This window comes from Ranitomeya imitator, chromosome 6 (genome assembly GCF_032444005.1).
Source record: "Ranitomeya imitator isolate aRanImi1 chromosome 6, aRanImi1.pri, whole genome shotgun sequence".
NCBI classification, from domain to species: Eukaryota; Metazoa; Chordata; class Amphibia; order Anura; family Dendrobatidae; genus Ranitomeya; species Ranitomeya imitator.
In genome coordinates, this window is record NC_091287.1 from 289,022,689 (window position 1) to 289,047,151 (window position 24,463).

Sequence of the window (24,463 nt, forward strand, 5' to 3'; positions counted from 1 at the left end):
AATTTATGATTTTTAGGGCTGCTCTTTTTTTCTATGCTGCTGTGCACTGAATTGTACAGGAAAGTTTTCTTGGAATGTTCTGCGATCATGAGGTCATTGTTCAGGTCATTGTGCAGGGAGGGGAGATGTAGTTGGTGATTTCCATGTGTAGGGGAGATGTAGGCTGTGATTTCTGTGTGTAGGGGAGATGTAGGCTGTGATTTCTGTGTGTAGGGGAGATGTAGGCTGTGATTTCCATGTGTAGGGGAGATGTAGGCTGTGATTTCTGTGTGTAGGGGAGATGTAGGCTGTGATTTCTGTGTGTAGGGGAGATGTAGGCTGTGATTTCTGTGTGTAGGGGAGATGTAGGCTGTGATTTCTGTGTGTGTAGGGGAGATGTAGGCTGTGATTTCTGTGTGTAGGGGAGATGTGGGCTGTGATTTCCATGTGTAGGGGAGATGTAGGCTGTGATTTCTGTGTGTGTAGGGGAGATGTAGGCTGTGATTTCCATGTGTAGGGGAGATGTAGGCTGTGATTTCTGTGTGTAGGGGAGATGTAGGCTGTGATTTCTGTGTGTAGGGGAGATGTAGGCTGTGATTTCTGTGTGTAGGGGAGATGTAGGCTGTGATTTCCATGTGTAGGGGAGATGTAGGCTGTGATTTCTGTGTGTGTAGGGGAGATGTAGGCTGTGATTTCTGTGTGTGTAGGGGAGATGTAGGCTGTGATTTCTGTGTGTGTAGGGGAGATGTAGGCTGTGATTTCTGTGTGTAGGGGAGATGTAGGCTGTGATTTCTGTGTGTAGGGGAGATGTAGGCTGTGATTTCCATGTGTAGGGGAGATGTAGGCTGTGATTTCTGTGTGTGTAGGGGAGATGTAGGCTGTGATTTCTGTGTGTAGGGGAGATGTGGGCTGTGATTTCCATGTGTAGGGGAGATGTAGGCTGTGATTTCTGTGTGTGTAGGGGAGATGTAGGCTGTGATTTCCATGTGTAGGGGAGATGTAGGCTGTGATTTCTGTGTGTGTAGGGGAGATGTAGGCTGTGATTTCTGTGTGTAGGGGAGATGTAGTTGGTGATTTCCATGTGTAGGGGAGATGTAGGCTGTGATTTCTGTGTGTAGGGCAGATGTAGGCTGTGATTTCTGTGTGTAGGGGAGATGTAGGCTGTGATTTCTGTGTGTGTAGGGGAGATGTAGGCTGTGATTTCCATGTGTAGGGGAGATGTAGGCTGTGATTTCCATGTGTAGGGGAGATGTAGGCTGTGATTTCCATGTGTAGGGGAGATGTAGGCTGTGATTTCTGTGTGTGTAGGGGAGATGTAGGCTGTGATTTCTGTGTGTAGGGGAGATGTAGTTGGTGATTTCCATGTGTAGGGGAGATGTAGGCTGTGATTTCCATGCGTAGGGGAGATGTAGGCTGTGATTTCCGTGTGCGTAGGGGAGATGTGGGCTGTGATTTCCGTGTGCGTAGGGGAGATGTAGGCTGTGATTTCCGTGTGCGTAGGGGAGATGTGGGCTGTGATTTCCGTGTGCGTAGGGGAGATGTAGGCTGTGATTTCCGTGTGCGTAGGGGAGATGTGGGCTGTGATTTCCGTGTGCGTAGGGGAGATGTGGGCTGTGGTTTCCGTGTGCGTAGGGGAGATGTAGGCTGTGATTTCCGTGTGCGTAGGGGAGATGTAGGCTGTGATTTCCGTGTGCGTAGGGGAGATGTAGGCTGTGATTTCCGTGTGCGTAGGGGAGATGTGGGCTGTGATTTCCGTGTGCGTAGGGGAGATGTGGGCTGTGATTTCCGTGTGCGTAGGGGAGATGTGGGCTGTGGTTTCCGTGTGCGTAGGGGAGATGTAGGCTGTGATTTCCGTGTGCGTAGGGGAGATGTAGGCTGTGATTTCCGTGTGCGTAGGGGAGATGTAGGCTGTGATTTCCGTGTGCGTAGGGGAGATGTAGGCTGTGATTTCTGCGTAGGTGTTGGTTTTATTACAATCCTGTTTGTGATAGTTAGATGACTGCTGAGAAGTGATCTCTTCAGAAGTGTCAGCCTATTGTGTGGTTCAGTGTTTGTGAAATCGTCACATTGAAAATTGGGAAAACATCTCAATTCTTTTTTTAATATATCTGCGCACATATTTTAAGAACTTCATATTTGCATCCATATGTATTTGATGAAACATTTGGACACGCATGTTCATGCAGTGGTTTTCCTTGTTTTTATTGGTATGTGCACACTGTAGATTCAGACTGAATGCAGCCAAATGAGAGTAATGCACATGTGACCCCAAGAATGGAAATTGCACATACCGTACATATTGATTGCCGACATTGGTCTCAAGCCTAGACAACCCCTATAAGTTTCAAGTTGCTTTATTTGCCCTGTGACAGTAGATCTAATGTTTTATGCACTTACTATGTTAATTGTTATATTACTCTTCTGACAAAGTATCTGTTCAATAAACTTTATGCCATATATTCACTATTTTTCTGTAACCTAATACAGCTAGGATTGCTGTAATCCTGTTTTCTTTCTGTCCAAGTTCATTAACATGATGGTTTCCATTTCTGGCAATTGTACGGTGTGTGCACTTGAGAAAAGTTAGATGCATCTATGCGGAGCTACAGCCTCGTGTCTGATATGAAATGTCATACTGTTTATTAGTATGGATTCTGTATAGCACCACTGAGACACTCACCGATGGCCAGAACAGGGGATTTCTGTCCCAACTGGAATCGAGCTGCACAGTGCATGCTCAGCATGTTCTCCATTCATTCTCCATGGGAATACGGGAGATGGCCAAGTCCAGTACTCGGATTTCACAGCAATTTCACATTATGTTCTGAAAAAGTTAAACATTATTTAAAAAACTTCCTGCAAATTCCTTTCCTCCATCTTCTTACCAAGAAAACATGCATGCTTGGCTGAGTGTGCATGCATGTGGGGGAATCTGTAGGGATGGCTTTCGTAACGCTACATGGTTGGTTTTCTTGCATATTTACTTTGCTTGTTGCGGTTTTAAATATCCCTTTGTTCTTTGGTTTCATAATGAGTTTACAAGGAAGTAACATCAGCTGGATTTCATTGTTCCGCTAAGAAGAAATAGAAAATAAACGGCTTATTCTGTCTATTGTAGCTTCAATGACCATGATGTAATCTTGTATCTATGAAAAGTTTGGCATAATTATCTTAATTTCACTTTGGGATTTTTATTCAAGGTATAGGCCTCAGTTGTGGCTCAGCTGTGAAATGCAAAGATTATCAAATTCCATTTACATGTTGTGTAACATTAGCGATGTACAATGTTATCTTAATGCAATGTCGTCATGCCAGGAGGCAAAATGTATCCGCTTAGTATATTGTGGACCTCCTGTGAGCAATATTAATAAATTATATTGAGATGCAAAGGTGCAGATCTGTAGCCTTAAAGTCCATTTGCACATTATAAGAAAGTCCTCTGCACCTGCCGATGTAAGCGGCACTTCCCAACCATCCGAGTCTCCCGAATCTTCCCTGATCTGTAGGGAGGGAAAGATCGGGAAGCTTAAATTGCAGCATCCAATCCCTTTGTGTTTGGGATCTCATTTGCAAAACATGAAGACTTGGCTGAGCAGAGCGCGCACGTTTATTTGGGAGTAGTAAGAGATGGCAAATGAACGTTTGACTTCTGTTCTCTATGTATGGCAAGCTTAAAGCTCTGAAAAACCAAAAAACAGAAAGAATATGCACAAAAACAGGGTAATCCCTTTTTTTGTGCATATTCTTTCTGCCATTTGGTTTTTCATGTATATTTTGTATGCATGCGGGTGATCCCTGTTTAACCTTCGTCCGGCTGAGTAGGTACAATTGTAACTATTCCGTTTTAAAATTGCAATAACCTTTTTTTTTTTCAGAAAAGCCGTAGAGGGCTGAAATTTCGTGACATCTCTGCAGTTTTGGTCCAGAATATATTGGCCAAATTTCAATAAAATATATATGAAGGTACAATTGTACCTCTGCAGCCTGTTAACGTAAAATTATGCAGCCTGACAAAGGTTAATATACAATATGCATCCCATCATTTTGAATGAATTCCGTATGTTTTGTGCACATGATGCGTTTTTTTTCCTCGGGAAAAAAAAAACGCATCACGGTAAAAAACGCAGCATGTTCATTAATTTTGCGGTTTTTTTTTGCGGATTTCCCACTATAAAATGCATTGGGAAATGTCCGGAAAAAAAAACGTACCAATAACGCGCAAAAAAAACGCATGCAGATTTTTTGCAGAAAATTTCAGGTTTTTCTCAGGAATTTTCTGCAAGAAATCCTGAACGTGTGCACATAGCCTAAAGCTCTAGTCACACTAGTATCTATGACTTACATTTTAGGGGGCTGTCAATGACTTTTTTATGGCTTATCCATGGGATATATCATCAATATCTTATCAGTGGGGGTGCGTCACTCTCCATTCCCACTGATCAGCTGCTCGCTGTGTTGGCAGCCAGATTTGCTGATTAGCACAACCCCATAAACTACATAGTGGCCACAGCCAGGTGCTGCACAAAAGTGCTGGACAGCCCATTCAAAAACCGAGCTGTGACCATTATAATTGGTCTATTGTACAACTGATGAATGGACAGTGACAGACTATAAAAATTGTAATGGGAACCATGAGACCAGGATGTCTAGGTGTCCATAATTAGCAATGCAGAGTGAATTGTTATTGCCATTTAAAAAATGTCAAAAAGCATGATAGAAACCCATATGGTGCCACCATAAGCAGGTGTAAGCAGAGCTATATTTTTTCTTTGATAGAAATTATTTTAACATCTCCCTGGCTAATAAAATCTACAATCTTCTGCAATTTTGTTTTTCTCCTTTCTAATGTTGTCCTCATAGGGACTATTTATGTGTATTTCAAAATTCCCTATATATTGATAAACCTGGGCAATATATGTACAGTGCCTTGCGAAAGTATTCGGCCCCCTGGAACTTTTCAACTTTTTCCCACATATCATGCTTCAAACAAAGATACCAAATGTAAATTTTTGGTGAAGAATCAACAACAAGTGAAACACAATTGTGAAGTTGAACGAAATTTATTGGTTATTTTACATTTTTGTGTAACTTCAAAAACTGAAAAGTGGGGCGTGCAATATTATTCGGCCCCTTTACTTTCATTGCAGCAAACTCACTCCAGAAGTCCATTGTGGATCTCTGAATGATCCAATGTTGTCCTAAATGCCTAATGATGATAAATACAATCTACCTGTGTGTAATAAATTCTCCGTATACATGCACCTGCTCTGTGATAGTCTCAGGGTTCTGTTTGAAGCACAGAGAGCATCATGAAGACCAAGGAACACAACAGGAAGGTCCGTGATCGGCCGGAGCTACACTACAGATACGGATGAGTGTTAAGCAAGAAAAAATCGCATAGCCCTCAGACCAATGTTAATCTATGGGGGAGCTCCCATCATCTGTTTTTTTTCTCGTCAGTATTACACTTGCGAGTGAATTTGCAGCATGCTGCGATTGTCTGCGTAGCTCAGCTGAAAAACGCCAATGCAAGTCTATGGGTGCGAGAAAAAAATCGCACAGCACACGGACCATGTGTGTGACTTGCGAGAAATTCTCAGGCATTGGGCAGGTGACAGGAAATTGCCTCAGCCATTATTTGCTCATTTTGCTAGTGTGTGAGCAAATCTCACCATACGGATGACACACGGATACTTTTTTGAGAAAAAAACGCATCCTGGCATTGGGCACGGATGACACACAGATCACCATATGGAGAACATTTGTGCAATTCTCCGCAGACAAAATCGGACAGATTTTTTATACATTGTGTGTGACCCCGGCCATACTGTTGTGGAGAAGTTTAATGCCGGATTTGGGTACAAAATGATTTCTAAAACTTTAAACGTCCCAAGGAGCACTGTGCAAGCGATCATATTGAAATGTAAGGAGCATCATACCACTGCAAATCTACCAAGACCCGGCCGTCCCTCTAAACTTTCATCTCAAACAAGGAGAAGACTGATCAGAGATGCAGCCAAGAGGCCCATGATCACTCTGGATGAACTGCAGAGATCTACAGCTGAGGTGGGACAGTCTGTCCATAGGACAACAATCAGTCGTACACTGCACAAATTTGGCCTTTATGGAAGAGTGGCAAGAAGAAAGCCATTTCTCAAAGTTATCTATAAAAAGTGTTGTTTAAAGTTTGCAACAAGTGACAGGAGTAGATGTGGTGCGTAACCCGCTGACTTGCCTTTTGGGTTGTATGGATGATATTGCTACGGATGATTGTGGAAATCTGACTATCGCAAGATAGTTGTATGCTGCGAGAAAGCTTATCGCATTGCATTGGTTGGATGAAAAACCGCCAGGGAAAAAGGAATTTATCAACAAGATAAATTTTATTGCCCTTAAGGAAAGAAACCTATACTGTAAAAGAGGTCAGAATACAAAATTTGAAAATGTGTGGGGCGGATGGATGGATCACCCAGGTGTGGCGTCTGCTGAGTTATTGCAAAGTAGAATGGGTGTCGTTTAGTTGATTTTGGGGGGACTCCTACATGTACTGATGTGTTTTTGTATAGCTTGTTATCTTTTCTCAAGAGGTGATGTTGTTAGATCGCTTTATCGGATAATGGGCAAGAGATTGGGGGGAGGGAGAGGGGGTTGGTTAGGGGGTAAGGGTGTTGTTTCGTAAAATGAAAATGTATTGTCCGGTCATGTATCTAACGTATAGTACTTGTCTGGAAATTATATCGGACTCTGTTATTGGCGTTTCATATGCTTTAATAAAAAAATACAAGATTAAAAAAAAAAAGTTTGCAACAAGCCATCTGGGAGACACCCCAAACATGTGGAAGAAGGTGCTCTGGTCAGATAAAACCAAAATCGAGCTTTTTGGCAACAATGCCAAACAATATGTTTGGCGTAAAGGCAACACAGCTCATAATAATAATTTTATAATAATTTTATTTATATAGCGCCAACATATTCCGCAGAGCTTTCCAGATTATAGAGTGGACTTGTACAGACAATAGACATTACAGCATAACAGAAATCACAGTTCAAAATAGATACCAAGAGAAATGGAGGCCCTGCTCGCAAGCTTACAAACTATGAGGAAAAGGGGAGACACAAGAGGTGGATGGTAACAATTGCTTTAGTTACTCGGACCAGCCATAGTGTAAGGCTCAGGTGTTCATGTAAAGCTGCATGAACCAGTTAACTGCCTAAGTATGTAGCAGTACAGACACAGAGGGCTATTAACTGCATAAAGTGTATGAGAACATCACCCTGAACACACCATCCCCACTGTCAAACATGGTGGTGGCAGCATCATGGTTTGGGCCTGCTTTTCTTCATCAGGGATAGAGAAGATGGTTAAAATTGATGGGAAGATGGATGGAGCCAAATACAGGACCATTCTTGAAGAAACCCTGTTGGAGTCTGCAAAAGACTTGAGACTGGGACCGAGATTTGTCTTCCAACAAGATAATGTTCCCAAACAAGCAAAATCTACAATGGAATGGCTCACAAATAAACTTATCCAGGTGTTAGAATGGCCAAGGCAAAGTCCAGACCTCAATCCAATCGAGAATCTGTGGAAAGAGCTGAAAACTGCTGTTCACAAACAATCTCCATCAAACTTCACTGAGCTCGAGCTGTTTGCCAAGTAAGAATGGGCAAGAATTTCAGTCTCTCGATGTACAAAATGAATAGAGACATACCCCAAGTGACTTGCAGCTGTAATCGCAGGAAAAGGTGGTGCAACAAAGTATGCAGCACGGTGGCTCAGTGGATAGCACTGCAGCCTTACAGCGCTGGAGTCCTGGGTTCTAATCCCACATTGGACCACATCTGCAAGGAGTTTGTATGTTCTCCCCGTGTTTGCGTGGGTTTCCTCCGGGTACTCCGGTTTCCTCCCACATTCCAAAGACATACTCATAAAGAATTTAGATTGTGAGCCCCATCGGGGACAGTGATGATAATGTGTGCAAAACTGTAAAGTGCTGCAGAATGTTAGCGCTATATATAAATAAAGATTATTATTAAGTTAAAGGGGCCGAATAATATTGCACTCCCCACCTTTCAGTTTTTGAATTTCCACAAAAATTTTAAATAACCAATAAATTTCGTTCAACTTCATAATTGTATTCCACTTGTTGATTCTTCACCAAAAATTTACATTTGATTTCTTTGTTTGAAGCATGATATGTGGGAAAAGGTTGAAAAGTTCCAGGTAGCCGAATACTTTCGCAAGGCACTGTAGGTATGCATGTTGGGACACTTCTTGATACTTATGTTTCTACTTTGATGTTTATTGACTAGTGATAGATTTTTTGTTTTTATTGGGTGTGAGTTATATAATTTCACACAAACCAACAAAAAAGTCTATCACATATACTTTTATATATTGTGTTGTGTGTATGTATATGTGTATAAATTATATATTTGTGCAATTTAATATTTTGAAAGCACAAGAAGCAGATATTCTGTTGACCCCATATTTTTTCTGTGTTGTGATGGTTGGTTGTGGCTTTTGGTCGGTCTCCATGAGGTGTAGGTGTCCTTATGAGGAGCGTGCTGGATGACCAGTGGGACAAATGATTTGTGGTGGTTACCCCTGTGAATAGTTGCAGGCTTTTTCTGCCTTACTATGTAACTATAGATCATAGGTAGAAAAGTCCCTCTGCAGCAGTGCGCCCTTCTGTTGACCCTTTCTGTGTACTTTAGTAACTATGCAGCTTGTGGAACATTCAGACGAAAATATGTTAACCTCTTATGTTTGTTTTTAGGTGACTTGAATGGAAATACCCTTGGTTATCATTAGTGGTGGCTAACGCTTTTCTTCTTTTGTTCCTGGTCATTTTTCAGTGACTCGCTTTCCGCGCCCTATATCGCCTCTCCAGGATGTAGCGACCATAGTTGGCAGCCGTGAGCAGCTGGCCGTACTACTACAGCTTTATGACCACCAGCTGGAGCACGAGGGAACCACTGGCTGGGAAAGTTTACTTTGGGTGGTTAATCAACTGTGAGTTTGTTTTCCTGATTATTTTAAATATCATCATTACTTTTATTATTAATGTATAAAATAGTATTTCTTTAACTGCAACCTCCTCAACATGAAATGTATGGGCTCTAAATAACCTGTGCACCCTTGATTAGATGGTGCTTACAGCTGAGTAGGACTTGCAGGTCACTATAGCCCAAATTGCTTCTGATTTCAATAAAATATATAATATATATATATATATATATATATATATATATATATATATATATATATATATATATTCACTATGAAAATTGTACATTCACACTGAAGGCATCAAAACTATGAATTAACACATGTGGAATTATATACTTAACAAAAAAGTGTGAAACAACTGACAATATGTCTTATATTCTAGGTTCTTCAAAGTAGCCACCTTTTTGCTTTGATGACTGCTTTGCACACTCTTGGCATTCTCTTGATGAGCTTCAAGAGGTAGTCACCGGAAATCATTTTCACTTAACAGGTGTGCCCTTTCAGATATAGTATGTGGGATTTCTTGCCTTATAAATGGGGTTGGGACCAACACTTTGAAAGTGTCCCCAAGTGCAGTGGCAAAAACCATCAAGCTCTACAAAGAAACTGGCTTACATGGACCGCCCCAGGAAAGGAAGACCAAGAGTCACCTCTGCTTCTGAGGATAAGTTTATCCGAGTCACCAGCCTCAGAAATCGCAGGTTAGCAGCAGCTCAGATTAGAGACCAGGTCAATGCCACACAGAGTTCTAGCAGCAGACACATCTCTACAACAACTGTAAAGAGGAGACTTTGTGCAGCAGGCCTTCATAGTAAAATAGCTGCTGGGAAACCACTGCTAAGGACAGGCAACAAGCAGAGGAGACTTGTTTGAGCTAAAGAACACAAGGAATGGATATTAGACCAGTGGAAGTCTGTGCTTTGTTCTGATGAGTCCAAATTTGAGATCTTTGGTTCCAACCACCGTGTCTTTGTGTGACACAGAAAAGGTGAATGTATGGTCTCTACATGCCTGGTTCCCACCGTGAAGCATGGAGGAGGAGGTGTGATGGTGTGGGGGTGCTTTGCTGGTGATACTGTTGGGGATTTTTTCAAAATTGAAGGCATACTGAACCAGCATGGCTACCACAGCTTCTTGCAGCGGCATGCTATTCCATCCGGTTTGCGTTTAGTTCGACCATCATTTATTTTTCAACACGACAATGACCCCAAACACACTTCCAGGCTGTGTAAGGGCTATTTGACTAAGAAGGAGAGCGATGGGGTGCTACGCCAGATGACCGGATGGGGTGCTACGCCAGATGACCTGGCCTCCACTGTCACCAGACCTGAACCCAATCGAGATGGTTTGGGGTGAGCTGGACCGCAGAGTGAAGGCAAAAGTGCTAAGCATCTCTGGGAACTCCTTCAAGATTGTTGGAAGACCATTCCCAGTGACTACCTCTTGAAGCTCATCAAGAGTGTGCAAAGCAGTCATCAAGCAAAAGGTGGCTACTTTGAAGAACCTAGAATATAAGACATATTTTCAGTTGTTTCACACTTTTTTGTTAAGTATATTATTCCACATGTGTTAATTCATAGTTTTGATGCCTTCAGTGTGAATGTACAATTTCCATAGTCATGAAAATACAGAAAAATCTTTAAATGAGAAGGTGTGTCCAAACTTTTGGTATGTACTGTATATGTATAATTTTTATAAACAGCCCCTGTCATTGTTGTTATCAATCTTTTTACTGGCAATTTTGTTTTCGTCCATGAAGAGAGCCAGAGACATTTTAGTTATGTGTTTGCCAATAGCCTTCACAAAGTGCTAGTGTTCATTATTCTACACCATAATGGCCTAATGCAGTGCAATACACCTGTCCTAGTGAATATATCCAGTATCTTACAACTTATTTGGATCTCACTGGTATCTTAGCATCTTCTGCTTATGTCCCGTTGTAAAGATTTGTATTCTTGATGGGGTGCCTAACCGTCCTGATTGCTAAAATGCAAGCGAACGTCCGAGAGCCATACCTCCTGTACAGCCACATTCACATACTCAGAAGATACTTGGTCAGCTTAGAAACTACAATCGAGATGGTATTTTATTAAACTGATAATAAAATTTATGTTGGTAACAAACAATGGGTTTGCTTGCAGATTACCCCAACTGATCGAGATCGTGGGCCGCATCAATGTTGCATCAACAGCTTGCGTTCATGAATTTTCAAGATATTTCTGGAGGTTGTGCAGAACGTTTGGAAAGATATTTACTAACACAAAGGTAAACAAGTGTTTTCATTTCTTTTTGTCTGCTGTAAAGTTTTCAAAAAACCTGCAAACAAATTGGTTCATGTATCGGAAATACGTTTGCATGTGGAAGTGCACTTCCGATTTTCGGGTTTGACCTCAGTTGAGCAAAGCATACTGTGCAAGCACGAGATGCGATTTGTCTGCGCAGGCACGAGATATCTCCCAGGAGGCGTCATATACATCAAGGACAGTGAGCAGCAGCCGGGGGGGAGGAATGTAGAGGACCGAAGCCATGCCCATCTGACCGGACTGATACGATTACAATACAGCGCAGGAGAAATCTCAAAGGTTTTTCAGTGCTATACACGGGAAGTCAGGAGGTTGTATAAGGATTTAGGGAATGCAGATGCTGAGTAAGATGATATTTTTAGCTGCTATGTAACAAAACTGATGGCCGGTTCCGTTTAAAAGAGAACCTGTCATGTCCAGAAACATTACTTACCTGCAGATATAGTGGTAATCTGCAGGTAAATAGTGTTTACAGTGAGTGCATTGTAATCACTCTCAATTACATTATTTGTCAGTCTGCCCTACACACATACACTGCGCACACACACACACACACACACACTGCAGAGCAGGCTGTCGATCATTGTGCTATCGAGCAAGTACACTGCACTCCACTTCAACAGTAGCGGTGACCATCGCAGCTCCCTGCACTACTCCCAGCAGCTGCAGGTAGAATGTAACTTCATTTTCTCCCTCTACTCGCTGCTTCAGTAAGTCTAAAGACATGATTTAAACTCTCTTTACCTGCTGATTATCATATATCTGCAGGTTCTGGACATAGCTGGTTCCCTTCAAGACATGTCAGACAATATATTTCTGTGGGGATCTGCATGCTGAAATCTCTAAATATTTCTACAATCCTAATTAGAGCTCTAGGATTTGACCAATATCTTTGATGACCTTACTTACATTTAAACATGTACCTTGTTAAGTTTTTTTTCTTGTGTATACAGTAGGTATACCAGAGTCCAAGAAACGGCCTCGGACTGAATCAACGCTTGTAGCAAAAAGCAGTCCATTATTCCAGCAACAGGTAAAATGTGTACAGTGAGCAGAAACAAGCGACATTTCAGCCCATCAAACCGGCTTTTCTCAAGCCATTCTTAATTGGCCTAAACTTCTATTGTTTCTGCTCACGTTTTGCCTTTTATCTGTACGTGAAATAGTCTTGATTCAGTGCAGTGGCCATGTCTTGGACTCCGATATTCACAGGCTGCTAATTGCACAGGGATCACCTCCGGTGCTGCAGGAAACCTTTTGTTTGTTTGCATCGGTGTGAGTATAATTGTCACTAAAAATATTCCGCTATAAATTGGCTTTTTTAGGTAAAGCCACAGTTCCAGGAAATATTGAGGCTGTCTGAGGAAAATATAGGTAAGTGTTTATGCCGCTACTATGAGCCCCAATTACAGAGTAAAACAACTGTGACACGAGTGACTGGCAGATCTGATCCTGGTCTGCTAGATCCCAGCACCTCCGGCATGCAAGGCGGACAGGACTGAGCGCTATGCAAACTGCAATATAAAAGACAGAAGTGGTGTTAAACCCATTCTGGAAATACACAGTTGAGGAGGACTGAAACAAACCACCGACTGATTCTGACTCCGACCCCACAGCACTGGTCACTACTGAACATGGACATAAAGTGCAGCACAGATTCATCTCCACTAAAAGCCGGCATCCTTAGATCAGGAACAGAACGGACATTTATAGGACATTTCATAACTTTACCAAATTATTATGGAAACATTTACAGCACATCCTGCATTGTACAACTGAACTCAATTTATTATATATTGCTGGAGTCTGAGTCAGTCCATCTTATACATCTGACTCCACCAAGATGGATACCGACTCTGACTACACAGCCCTGCTGACAAGCACATGGTGGCTTTTCCCCACCCTGCTGCACACACAGGGAGAGATCTATTTATCATTCAAACAGTTTGGGATGAAGAGATGCCGCTGGGTACTGACCTGTCGGTAGTCAGCTGAGACATATACCTTAAATAGTCATCTGCACACTGTATGTTTTGGCTGCCTAATCTGAGGCCGGCCCTCCTCCGGCTACTCTGTGCCCTGATCCCATTCACTGACCGGTTATTTCTCCTTCGCCTCATTGGGGGACACAGACCGTGGGGTGTATGCTGCTGCCAATAGGTGGCTGACACTAAGTGATACAAAGAAAGTTAGCTCCTCCCCTGCAGTATACACCTTCCTGCCGGCTCTCAGCTAACCAGTTCTTGCTTAGTGTCTGTAGGAGGCACATGGGTCTGGTTCAGACCCCAGCTTTTTCTTTTTTTAATTAATGGAGTGAAGGGAGCGACAGATCCTTTCAAGGTTCCGATCTCCCCGAACCATCAACAGGCGAGAACGCAGAGTGTCGCCTCCCCGTACCCTCTCCTGCGCCGTGGGATACCATGCCTGAGCTCACTTTAGGGGCGACTGTTCCGATCTCCCCACATCAGCAACGGACGAGCACATGGAGTGTCGCCTCTATGTATCCTCTCCTGGAACCAGGCCTATTGCCGGACAACTGGCCCTATCCACCCGGGGGCTTGAACTCTGTACAGAGGTTCCTTCTCTTTGGCGTCCGAGCAGCCCCCACTGTCCCACCACTGTTAAAGCGGATGGCATAAGGAGGCGGACAGTTCTTCTCCACCTCCCTAACAAAGGGATGGTGGATTGAGGGTTATCGCTTTATCCCTGAACCTCCCACGCTGCAATACCTGACTTGCAGCAGAACAGCACAGTGCGCGCTTTCCTCGACGCTGAAACCCAGTCATCGGGTCCATGCCGGGACGCGAACCAATGGTGAGTGGATCCAGTCGGCGATAGGCTCCTGCAGTGGGATATTAACATGGCTTCCCTGTGGCCCACCTCCCTAAGGTAACGCTCCAGCCGGCTGCAAAAATTTAGCCCCCGACTTCGGACGATGTGTAGGCCTCATCCCGAAAGTCGCGCCCACACTATGGCGCGCCAAGGCGGCTCCGCCATTTTTTCTGGCGTTTTCTGTCTGGCACGGGAGCGTTCACTTTTCTCGGCCCAATGCCTCTCTATTCTACCCCTGGTATTGCTCCTGAAGGCTGCAGAAATTTAGGCCCCGGCTTGGGCCTATTCATGGAAGTCACGAGGCTCCGCCCACATCGTGTCTGTGGCACCGCCTCAAAATGGCTCCTCTCGCTCTCTGCGAGACTTTATCACCTCTGGGACTCCCGGTGGCCATCTTGGTCCACCGGGCCGGCAGGGGCGATTGGTTTTTTGCATTAAAGGAGCACAACGACTCTGCAGCTGGGTAAGGAAGCACTGCCCTCTTCCCTCCTGTACTTACATGAATGACCAGTGTTCCCTGGTCTTAAAGGCACATGACCAGTATTCCCTGGTCTTAGAGGCACATGACCAGTATTCCCTGGTTTTAAAGGCACATGATCAAGATTCCCTGGTCTAAAGCGCACATGACCAGCATTTCCTGGTTTTAAAGGCATTTGACTAGCATTCCCTGGTCTTAAAGGCACATGACCAGTCCGAAGTCGGTCACCCTAAATGAACTCCGGAACCCTCCGCCGCCAATCCCAGCTTATCCCAGATTACCTAGTTCCCCTGAGTGGGCTTCATCACTGCCACATCCCATGGCTTCTCTGATCAAGAGATTGAGGCCCTCCGTGAACCCTCTGTGACTCGGAGTACTCGCAGGACCGATATATATGGTTCCTCTCCTACATGGGAGCCGTCGGCTAGCAGGGGCCGCAAGTATTCTAGAAACGTACAGGCGTCTAGAAAATGGAAGCTTTATTTCCTAATCTCCCTCACCAATGATTTGCTGAGAACAAGACTCTGATATGGATCAGATACTACCTTGAATCTAGACTTGCCAGAGCTTAAGAAAAGGATGGATGCGCCTATTTATATCATCAACCAATCTCTGTAGATTGATGAGGGCTGTGGTTCTACTCTAGATCACGCAGTGGCGCTCATAAGGAGACTAAACTCCCTCGCAGAGGGATCAATATTGTATTACGTGGTTTAGGACTCTTGACACAGTTGGCACTACTCTGTCTGCATCCCAGCAGCTAAGGAGTGTTGCGGTTTCCTAGGGTGAGCGCCAGTGTAATGTGTTTAATATTGTCCCTCGCAGAGCATTTGTCATTCACTCGGACAGGGGGTGTCCGGATAAGAATTTCATTGGACAGAAGCCTCTGCAGGCGTGGTATCCTTTTTCAGCCAATATGCTAACACGTGGGGTGTCCCCTCCAGGTATACACCCCTACGACGTGGGATGCCATACCTAGTCTGATTCTTAGGGGCGACGGGTCCTTTTAACCCCTTCCCGACCCATGACGCCACGTAGGCGTCATGAAAGTCGGTGCCATTCCGACCCATGACGCCTATGCGGCGTCATGGAAAGATCGCGTCCCTGCAGATCCGGTGAAAGGGTTAACTCCCATTTCACCCGATCTGCAGGGACAGGGGGAGTGGTAGTTTAGCCCAGGGGGGGTGGCTTCACCCCCTCGTGGCTACGATCGCTCTGATTGGCTGTTGAAAGTGAAACTGCCAATCAGAGCGATTTGTAATATTTCACCCATTATAACGGGTGAAATATTACAATCCAGCCATGGCCGATGCTGCAATATCATCGGCCATGGCTGGAAATACTAGTGTGCCCCCACCCCACCCCTCCGATCGCCCCCCCACCCCCCCGATCTGGCCGGTACACTGCTCCGGCTCCCCTCCGTCCAGTGCTCCGCTCCCCCCCGTGCTCGTGCCCGCTCCCCCCGTGCTCCAATCACCCCCCCGTGCTCCAATCACCCCCCCTGCACTCCGATCCACCCCCCCCCCGTGCTCCGTTCCACCCCCCCGTGCTCCATTCCAGCCCCCCCGTGCTCCGTTCCACGCCCCCCGCGCTCCGTTCCACCCCTCCCGCGCTCCGATTCCCCCCCCCGTGCTCCGATCCCCCCCCCCGTGGTCCCCCCCCACCCTATCATACTTACCGATCCAGCGGTGGTCCCGTCCGTCTTCTCCCGGGCGCCGCCATCTTCCAAAATGGCGGGCGCATGCGCAGTGCGCCCGCCGAATCTGCCGGCCGGCAGATTCGTTCCAAAGTGCATTTTGATCACTGAGATAGATTATATCTCAGTGATCAAAATAAAAAAAATAATAAATGACCCCCCCCCCTTTGTCACCCCCATAGGTAGGGACAATAAAAAAATAAAGAAATTTTTTTTTTTCCACTGTTAGAATAGGGTTAGGGTTAGGGGTAGGGTTAGGGTTAGGGGTAGGGTTAGGGTTAGGGTTAGGGGTAGGGTTAGGGGTAGGGTTAGGGGTAGGGTTAGGGTTAGGGCTAGGGTTAGGGTTAGGAATGTGCACACGTATTCTGGTCCTCTGCGGATTTTTCCGCTGCGGATTTGATAAATCCGCAGTGCTAAACCGCTGCGGATTTATGGCGGATTTACCGCGTTTTTTTCTGCGCATTTCACTGCGGTTTTACAATTGCGATTTTCTATTGGAGCAGTTGTAAAACCGCTGCAGAATCCGCACAAAGAAGTGACATGCTGCGGAATGTAAACCGCTGCGTTTCCGTGCAGTTTTTCCGCAGCATGTGTACAGCGATTTTTGTTTCCCATAGGTTTACATTGAACTGTAAACTCATGGGAAACTGCTGCGGATCCGCAGCGTTTTCCGCAGCGTGTGCACATACCTTTAGAATTAGGCTATGTGCACACGGTGCGGATTTGGCTGCGGATCCGCAGCAGTGTTCCATCAGGTTTACAGTACCATGTAAACATATGAAAAACCAAATCCGCTGTGCCCATGATGCGGAAAATACCGCGCGGGAACGCTGCGTTGTATTTTCCGCAGCATGTCAATTCTTTGTGCGGATTCCGCAGCGTTTTACACCTGTTCCTCAATAGGAATCCGCAGGTGAAATCCGCACAAAAAACACTGGAAATCCACGGAAAATCCGCAGGTAAAACACAGTGCCTTTTACCCGCAGATTTTTCAAAAATGGTGCGGAAATATCTCACACGAATCCGCAACGTGGGCACATAGCCTTAGGGTTAGGGTTGGAATTAGGGTTGTGGTTAGGGTTAGGGGTGTGTTGGGGTTAGTGTTGTGGTTAGGGGTGTGTTGGGGTTAGGGTTGTGATTAGGATTATGGCTACAGTTGGGATTAGGGTTAGGGGTGTGTTGGGGTTAGTGTTGGAGGTAGAATTGAGGGGTTACCACTGTTTAGGCACATCAGGGGTCTCCAAACGCAACATGGCGCCACCATTGATTCCAGCCAATCTCGTATTCAAAAAGTCAAATGGTGCTCCCTCACTTCCGAGCCCTGACGTGTGCCCAAACAGTGGTTTACCCCCACATATGGGGTACCAGCATACTCAGGACAAACTGCGCAACAATTTCTGGGGTCCAATTTCTCCTGTTACCCTTGTGAATCTAAAAAAATGCTTGCTAAAACATAATTTTTGAGGAAAGAAAAATGATTTTTTATTTTCACGGCTCTGCGTTGTAAACGTCTGTGAAGCACTTGGGGGTTCAAAGTGCTCACCACATATCTAGATAAGTTCCTTGGGGGGTCTAGTTTCTAAAATGGGGTCACTTGTGGGGGGTTTCTACTGTTTAGGCACACCAGGGGCTCTGCAAACGCAACGTGACACCCGCAGACCATTCCATCAAAGTCTGCATTTCAAAAGTCACTACTTCCCTTCTGAGCCCCGACGTGTGCCCAAACAGTGGTTTACCCCCACATATGGGGTATCAGCGTACTCAGGAGAAACTGGACAACAACTTTTGGGGTCCAATTTCTCCTGTAACCCTTGGGAAAATAAAAAATTCTGGGCTAAATAATTATTTTTGAGGAAAGAAAACGTATTTATTATTTTCACGGCTCTGCATTATAAACTTCTATGAAGCACTTGGGGGTTCAAAGTGCTCACCACACATCTAGATAAGTTCCTTTCAGGGTCTAGTTTCCAAAATGGGGTCACTTGTGTGGGGTTTCTACTGTTTAGGCACATCAGGGGCTCTGCAAACGCAACGTGACGCCCGCAGAGCATTCCATCAAAGTCTGCATTTCAAAACGTCACTACTTCAATTCCAAGCCCCGGCATGTGCCCAAACAGTAGTTTACCCCCACATATGGGGTATCACCGTACTCAGGAGAAACTGAACAACAAATATTGGGGTCAAATTTCTCCTGTTACCCTTGGGAAAATTAAAAAATTCTGGGCTAAATAATTATTTTTGAGGAAAGAAAACGTATTTATTATTTTCACGGCTCTGCATTATAAACTTCTATGAAGCACTTGGGGGTTCAAAGTGCTCACCACACATCTAGATAAGTTCCTTTGGGGGTCTAGTTTCCAAAATGGGGTCACTTGTGGGGGGTTTCTACTGTTTAGCCACATCAGGGGCTCTGCAAATGCAACGTGACGCCCACAGAGCATTCCATCAAAGTCTGCATTTCAAAACGTCACTACTTCACTTCCGAGCCCCGGCATGTGCCCAAACAGTGATTTACCCCCACATATGGGGTATCAGCGTACTCAGGAGAAACTGGACAACAACTTTTGGGGTCAAATTTCTCCTGTTACCCTTGGGAACATAAAAAATTGCAGGCTAAAAGATCATTTTTGAGAAAATAATTTTTTTTTTTATTTTCATGGCTCTGCGTTATAAACTTCTGTGAAGCACTTGGGGGTTCAAAGTCCTCACCACACATCTAGATTAGTTCCTTTGGGGGTCTAGTTTCTAAAATGGTGTCATTTCTGGGGGATCTCCAATGTTTAGGCACACAGGGGCTCTCCAAACGTGACATGGTGTCCGCTAATGATTGGAGCTAATTTTCCATTTAAAAAGCCAAATGGCGTGCCATCCCTTCCGAGCCCTGCCGTGCGCCCAAACAGTGGTTTACCCCCACATATGGGGTATCAGCGTACTCAGGACAAACTGGACAACAATATTTGGGGTCCAATTTCTCCTATTATCCTTGGCAAAATAGGAAATTCCAGGCTAAAAAATCATTTTTGAGGAAAGAAAAATTATTTTTTATTTTCATGGCTCTGCGTTATAAACTTCTGTGAAGCACCTGGGGGTTTAAAGTGCTCAATATGCATCTAGATAAGTTCCTTGGGGGGTCTAGTTTCCAAAATGGGGTCACTTGTGGGGGAGCTCCAATGTTTAGGCACACAGGGGCTCTCCAAACGCGACATGGTGTCCGCTAACAATTGGAGCTAATTTTCCATTCAAAAAGTCAAATGGCACGCCTTCTCTTCCGAGCCCTGCCGAGTGCCCAAACAGTGGTTTACCCCCACATATGAGGTATCGGCGTACTCGGGAGAAATTGCCCAACAAATTTTATGATCCATTTTATCCTACTGCCCATGTGAAAATGAGAAAATTGAGGCGAAAAGAATTTTTTTGTGAAAAAAAATTACTTTTTCATTTTTACAGATCAATTTGTGAAGCACCTGAGGGTTTAAAGTGCTCACTAGGCATCTAAATTAGTTCCTTGGGGGGTCTAGTTTCCAAAATGGGGTCACTTGTGGGGGAGCGCCAATGTTTAGGCACACAGGAGCTATCCAAACGCGACATGGTGTCCGCTAACGATGGAAATAATTTTTCATTCAAAAAGTCAAATGGCGCTCCTTCCCTTCCGAGCCTTACCATGTGCCCAAACAGTGGTTTACCTCCACATGTGAGGTATTGGTGTACTCAGGAGAAATTGCCCAACACATTTTAGGATCCATTTTATCCTGTTGCCCATGTGAAAATGAAAAAATTGAGGCGAAAAGAATTTTTTTGTGAAAAAAAAGTACTTTTTCATTTTTACGGATCAATTTGTGAAGCACCTGGGGGTTCAAAGTGCTCACTATGCATCTAGATAAGTTCCTTGGGGCGTCTAGTTTCCAAAATGGGGTCACTTGTGGGGGAGCTCCAATTTTTAGGCACACGGGGGCTCTCCAAACGTGACATGGTGTCCGCTAAAGAGTGGAGCCAATTTTTGATTCAAAAAGTCAAATGGCGCTCCTTCCCTTCCAAGCCCTGCCGTGCGCCAAAACAGTGGTTTACCCCCACATATGAGGTATCAGCGTACTCAGGACAAATTGGACAACAACGTTCGTGGTTGTTTCTCCTTTTACCATTGGGAAAATAAAAAAATTGTTGCTAAAAGATAATTTTTGTGACTAAAAAGTTAAATGTTCATTTTTTCCTTCCATGTTGCTTCTGCTGCTGTGAAGCACCTGAAGGGTTAATAAACTTCTTGAATGTGGTTTTGAGTACCTTGAGGGGTGCAGTTTTTAGAATGGTGTCACTTTTGGGTATTTTCAGCCATATAGACCCCTCAAACTGACTTCAAATGTGAGGTGGTCCCTAAAAAAAATGGTTTTGTAAATTTCGTTGTAAAAATGACAAATCGCTGGTCGAATTTTAACCCTTATAACTTCCTAACAAAAAAAAATTTTGTTTCCAAAATTGTGCTGATGTAAAGTAAACATGTGGGAAATGTTATTTATTAACTATTTTGTGTCACATATCTCTCTGGTTTAACAGAATAAAAATTCAAAATGTGAAAATTGCGAAATTTTCAAAATTTTTGCCAAATTTCCGTGTTTATCACAAATAAATGCAGAATTTATTGACCTAAATTTACCACTAACATGAAGCCCAATATGTCACGAAAAAACAATCTCAGAACCGCTAGGATCCGTTGAAGCGTTCCTGAGTTATTACCTCATAAAGGGACACTGGTCAGAATTGCAAAAAACGGCAAGGTCTTTAAGGTCAAAATAGGCTGGGTCTTGAAGGGGTTAAAGGGCATCGATGTCCCCACACCATCAATAGACGAGCACATGGAGTGTTGCTTACATGTATACTCTTCTGCAGCCAGGCCTAACACCGGAACCAGTCCTTGCAATAAATACTTGGCACTCAGGAGATGATAGAAAGTGAACAATTCGTTTATTGGGTGCATCCACAGTTTAAACGTTTTCGGTCTATTAAACAGACCTTCATCAGAAAATAGGTGCTGGATTACTGGAAGCCACGAGTAGAGTGGGCCCACAGGGGTGCCACTTATAGGGCAAGTCCAGGAGAACTGGGCGCCTAGGAGAGACTGGAGCTGCAGGAGTGGAGCGCTATAAGGAGGCGAGACACTCGCAAGGGAAGTAGCGCTGAGGACTCCAGAGAGACAGGCACCGGACCGCTGTGGTAGCGTCACTCCTGTGGAATGCTCATGGACTTGCCCTATAAGTGGCACCCCTGTGGGCCCACTCTACTCGTGGCTTCCAGTAATCCAGCACCTATTTTCTGATGAAGGTCTGTTTAATAGACCGAAAACGTTTAAACTGTGGATGCACCCAATAAACGAATTGTTCACTTTCTATCATCTCCTGAGTGCCAAGTATTTATTGCATTGATTTGACGGGTTGGAAACCCAACTTGTGCACCTCCTAGAAGCCAAGAGTGCCGTGCCCTATATTATTACCGGAACCAGTCCTGTCCACCCGGTGACCTGAATTCTGTGGATGTACAGTGACACCTTTTTTTTTTTTTTGCATCTGACCACCCTTCTCTGCATCTCCACTACTTATCAGATGATCCTTCTCCACTCCCCTGTTAAGAGGGTGGTGGATCGAGGGTTCATCATTTTAACTCTGCACTGTCAAAATAGAGCGGAGGTAGCAAGAGATGGCTTTTCCTGACCTGGATGCAGCCGCGCATTCTGCCACTTGGCAGATTAACCCGGTAGAATCTCCTGTGGTTTGTCTACCAGTATTTCTGCCCGATGGGTCATCAACTAAAATTACAACGGACTGTCGGATAGCAAATCTGGTTCGTTCCGTCTTGCAGCCTCGGGTTGAGTGCTCTACCCTTCCTTAGCCACCGCATGGGTTGCTAGAGCAATGGTCTCCTGGTCGGAGACCTTAACTACTTTGATTCACATCAGTATCCTTTTCCCAAAGACAGTATAGCTGGTCAATCAAATTTCTTGAGCGGGAGACTAGCCGGTTCACGCCTCTTGGATGCAGCTAGTTGCGTGGTGCTTTCAGCAGCAAATGCCGTTATACCCAGAAGGGCACTATAGCTCAGAGTATGGAAGCGTACACTGCGTTCAAAAAGCCTCTGACATCACTCCCTAGGATCGCATGTTCCCTATAGACCCAACCAGCAGTGGAAGAATTGTCCAGGACGGTCTAGATCTAAGGGATCTTGGTTCTAAAAAAGGGGGACCGAAAAGTAAGACCGATCCTGGACCTCAGACTTTTACTAAGCTGGAGAAGGTCCACCTTCTTTGGACGGAGTTCCTCCACTCAGGTTTTTCCAGCCCAGCAGATATCCTTTTTGAGGATGATCCTGGACACTTCCAGAGGGTTGGTATTTCTCCCTTGAGACAAGGCCGTGGCCCTTCAACTCAGAACTCACTTGATCACTCATTCCTTTCGATTTGCTGGGAGGGTCGTGAGGAAAAATGGTGACAGCTATGGAAGCTGTTTCCTTCGCTCCACTCGTTTTCTGTAGGTCAAACAGGCTTTCAGAGGGTAGTCTCTGAGCTTCTTCCTCATCCAGGGCAGTTCTTTCTGGTTCAATGATTATTAGTGACTACCAATGCCAGCCTTCTTCTCCCGACCTTTGGGGATCCGAACGATACGGCTAGTCCTACAGCAGGTCCTCTGCCTTCTGGAGGGTCACCCCACCTGAATTCAACTGGATAATGCCACGGCTGTGCCGTACGTCAGTCATCTAGCAGGTACCCACGGTCAGGCATCATGGACGAGGTACCTCACGTTCTCTGATGGGCCGAGATCTATCATTCGGTGATCTCGGCAGTACACATCCCAGAAGTAGATCTCTGGGCGGTAGACTTCTTCAGCCATCAGGGTCCCGCCTCAAGTGAGTGGGAACTTCATCCGGAAGTCTTCCATCAAATCTGCCTTCACTGGGACACTCCAGATGTAGATCGGATGGCCTCCAGACTGAACACCAATGTACTCGTGTTCATGGTTCGGCCTCAAGATCCAAAAGCCATTGCAGTGAATTCACTGGTTCTTCCGTGGTACCAGTTTCCATAACTCCCCCTTCCCCTACTTCCGAGAGTTGTTTGGAATTAGGAAGGGCACCAGTGGTCCTGGGAGATCCGCACAGACCACGTTCGTGTTTTTTTTTTTTTTTTTTGTTTTGTTTGCGGAGCTAGCACTTTTCCGTTTTATTGCAACGAAACTGCAAGTATGGACTTTCTCGCAGGGAGTTTTCACATGTGGTCCTTCCCTTTCACATACCATTAGATCTTTAGGACCTTAAAGGGAACCTGTCATCCCCCGCCCCCAGGTGTTTTTAACTGAAGGAGCCACCTTGTGCTGCACTAATGCTGCATCCTGTCAAGGTGGCACTTTTAGTTGGTGTCCCTGCCAACGCTGAAATAATCGTTTTTATAATTTGTCCCTCATACCTCTAATTTGTCAGGGGGGCATGTCTTTTCCCCCTGACACAAACGCCTCCCAGCCATCACTCAGGGCCTCCATGCGCCGCCTCCATTTCCTTCATGAAGGTCCCCGTCGCCTGCGCTGTAAGTTCGAAGGGCAGCGCAAACTGCGCATGCCCGAAAAAGAAAAAAAAATGTCCTGGGAGTCTTACACTAGACTCCTTTTGATCCGGGCAGACTTTACTACCAGGAAAGGTCGCCCCTTTTTTTTCTCTACGATCTCGTCATCCTGACAAGTCTTCAGAGCTAGACGCTCTGTTCTTTCAGACTTTTTTCCCTTATTACCATCAAGGCAAGGTTGTCCTCAGGCCATCCCCGTCCCTTGTTACCATGGTGGTATTGTATTCCCAATGTTATGAGGGCATCGTTCTTCCCTCATCTCTTTCGGCACCAGTCCACAAAACGGGATGGGTTCTCCATATTCTGGGTGAAGTGAGTGCTCTGAGTAGGTACGTATCGTGCATGGTGTCCTTCCGAAGGTTGGACTCCTTATTTGGGCTTCCTGGCGGTCAGAGGAAGGCTTCCTGACGGTTACAGGAAGGATTTAGCCATTTCATCGGCCATGTTAGCCTGGTGGATTCGTTAAACCATCCAGGAGTCCTTCCGGGTTAGACGTCAGCCTAACTCCACTCCACTCTGTTGATCGAGGTTTCTTGGGCTCTAGGCACCAGGCGTCGGTAAAGCACGC

General features: G+C 45.0%; 1 protein-coding gene across 6 annotated transcripts in view; it reads left to right on the forward strand.

Annotated features, from left to right (window-relative positions):
• RELCH (RAB11 binding and LisH domain, coiled-coil and HEAT repeat containing) overlaps positions 1–24,463 on the forward strand; it is a 190,901-nt gene that overhangs the window by 117,398 nt on the left and 49,040 nt on the right. For all 6 annotated transcript variants that reach the window (XR_011314046.1, XM_069730630.1, XM_069730633.1 and 3 more), the window contains 3 exons: positions 8,836–8,992; positions 11,131–11,254; positions 12,618–12,666. Coding sequence is in view for 5 of the 6 variants with exons in the window: in XM_069730630.1 (XP_069586731.1) it covers positions 8,836–8,992; positions 11,131–11,254; positions 12,618–12,666 (330 nt within the window). In the remaining variant the exon portion in view is untranslated. The remainder of the gene's footprint in view (positions 1–8,835; positions 8,993–11,130; positions 11,255–12,617; positions 12,667–24,463) is intronic.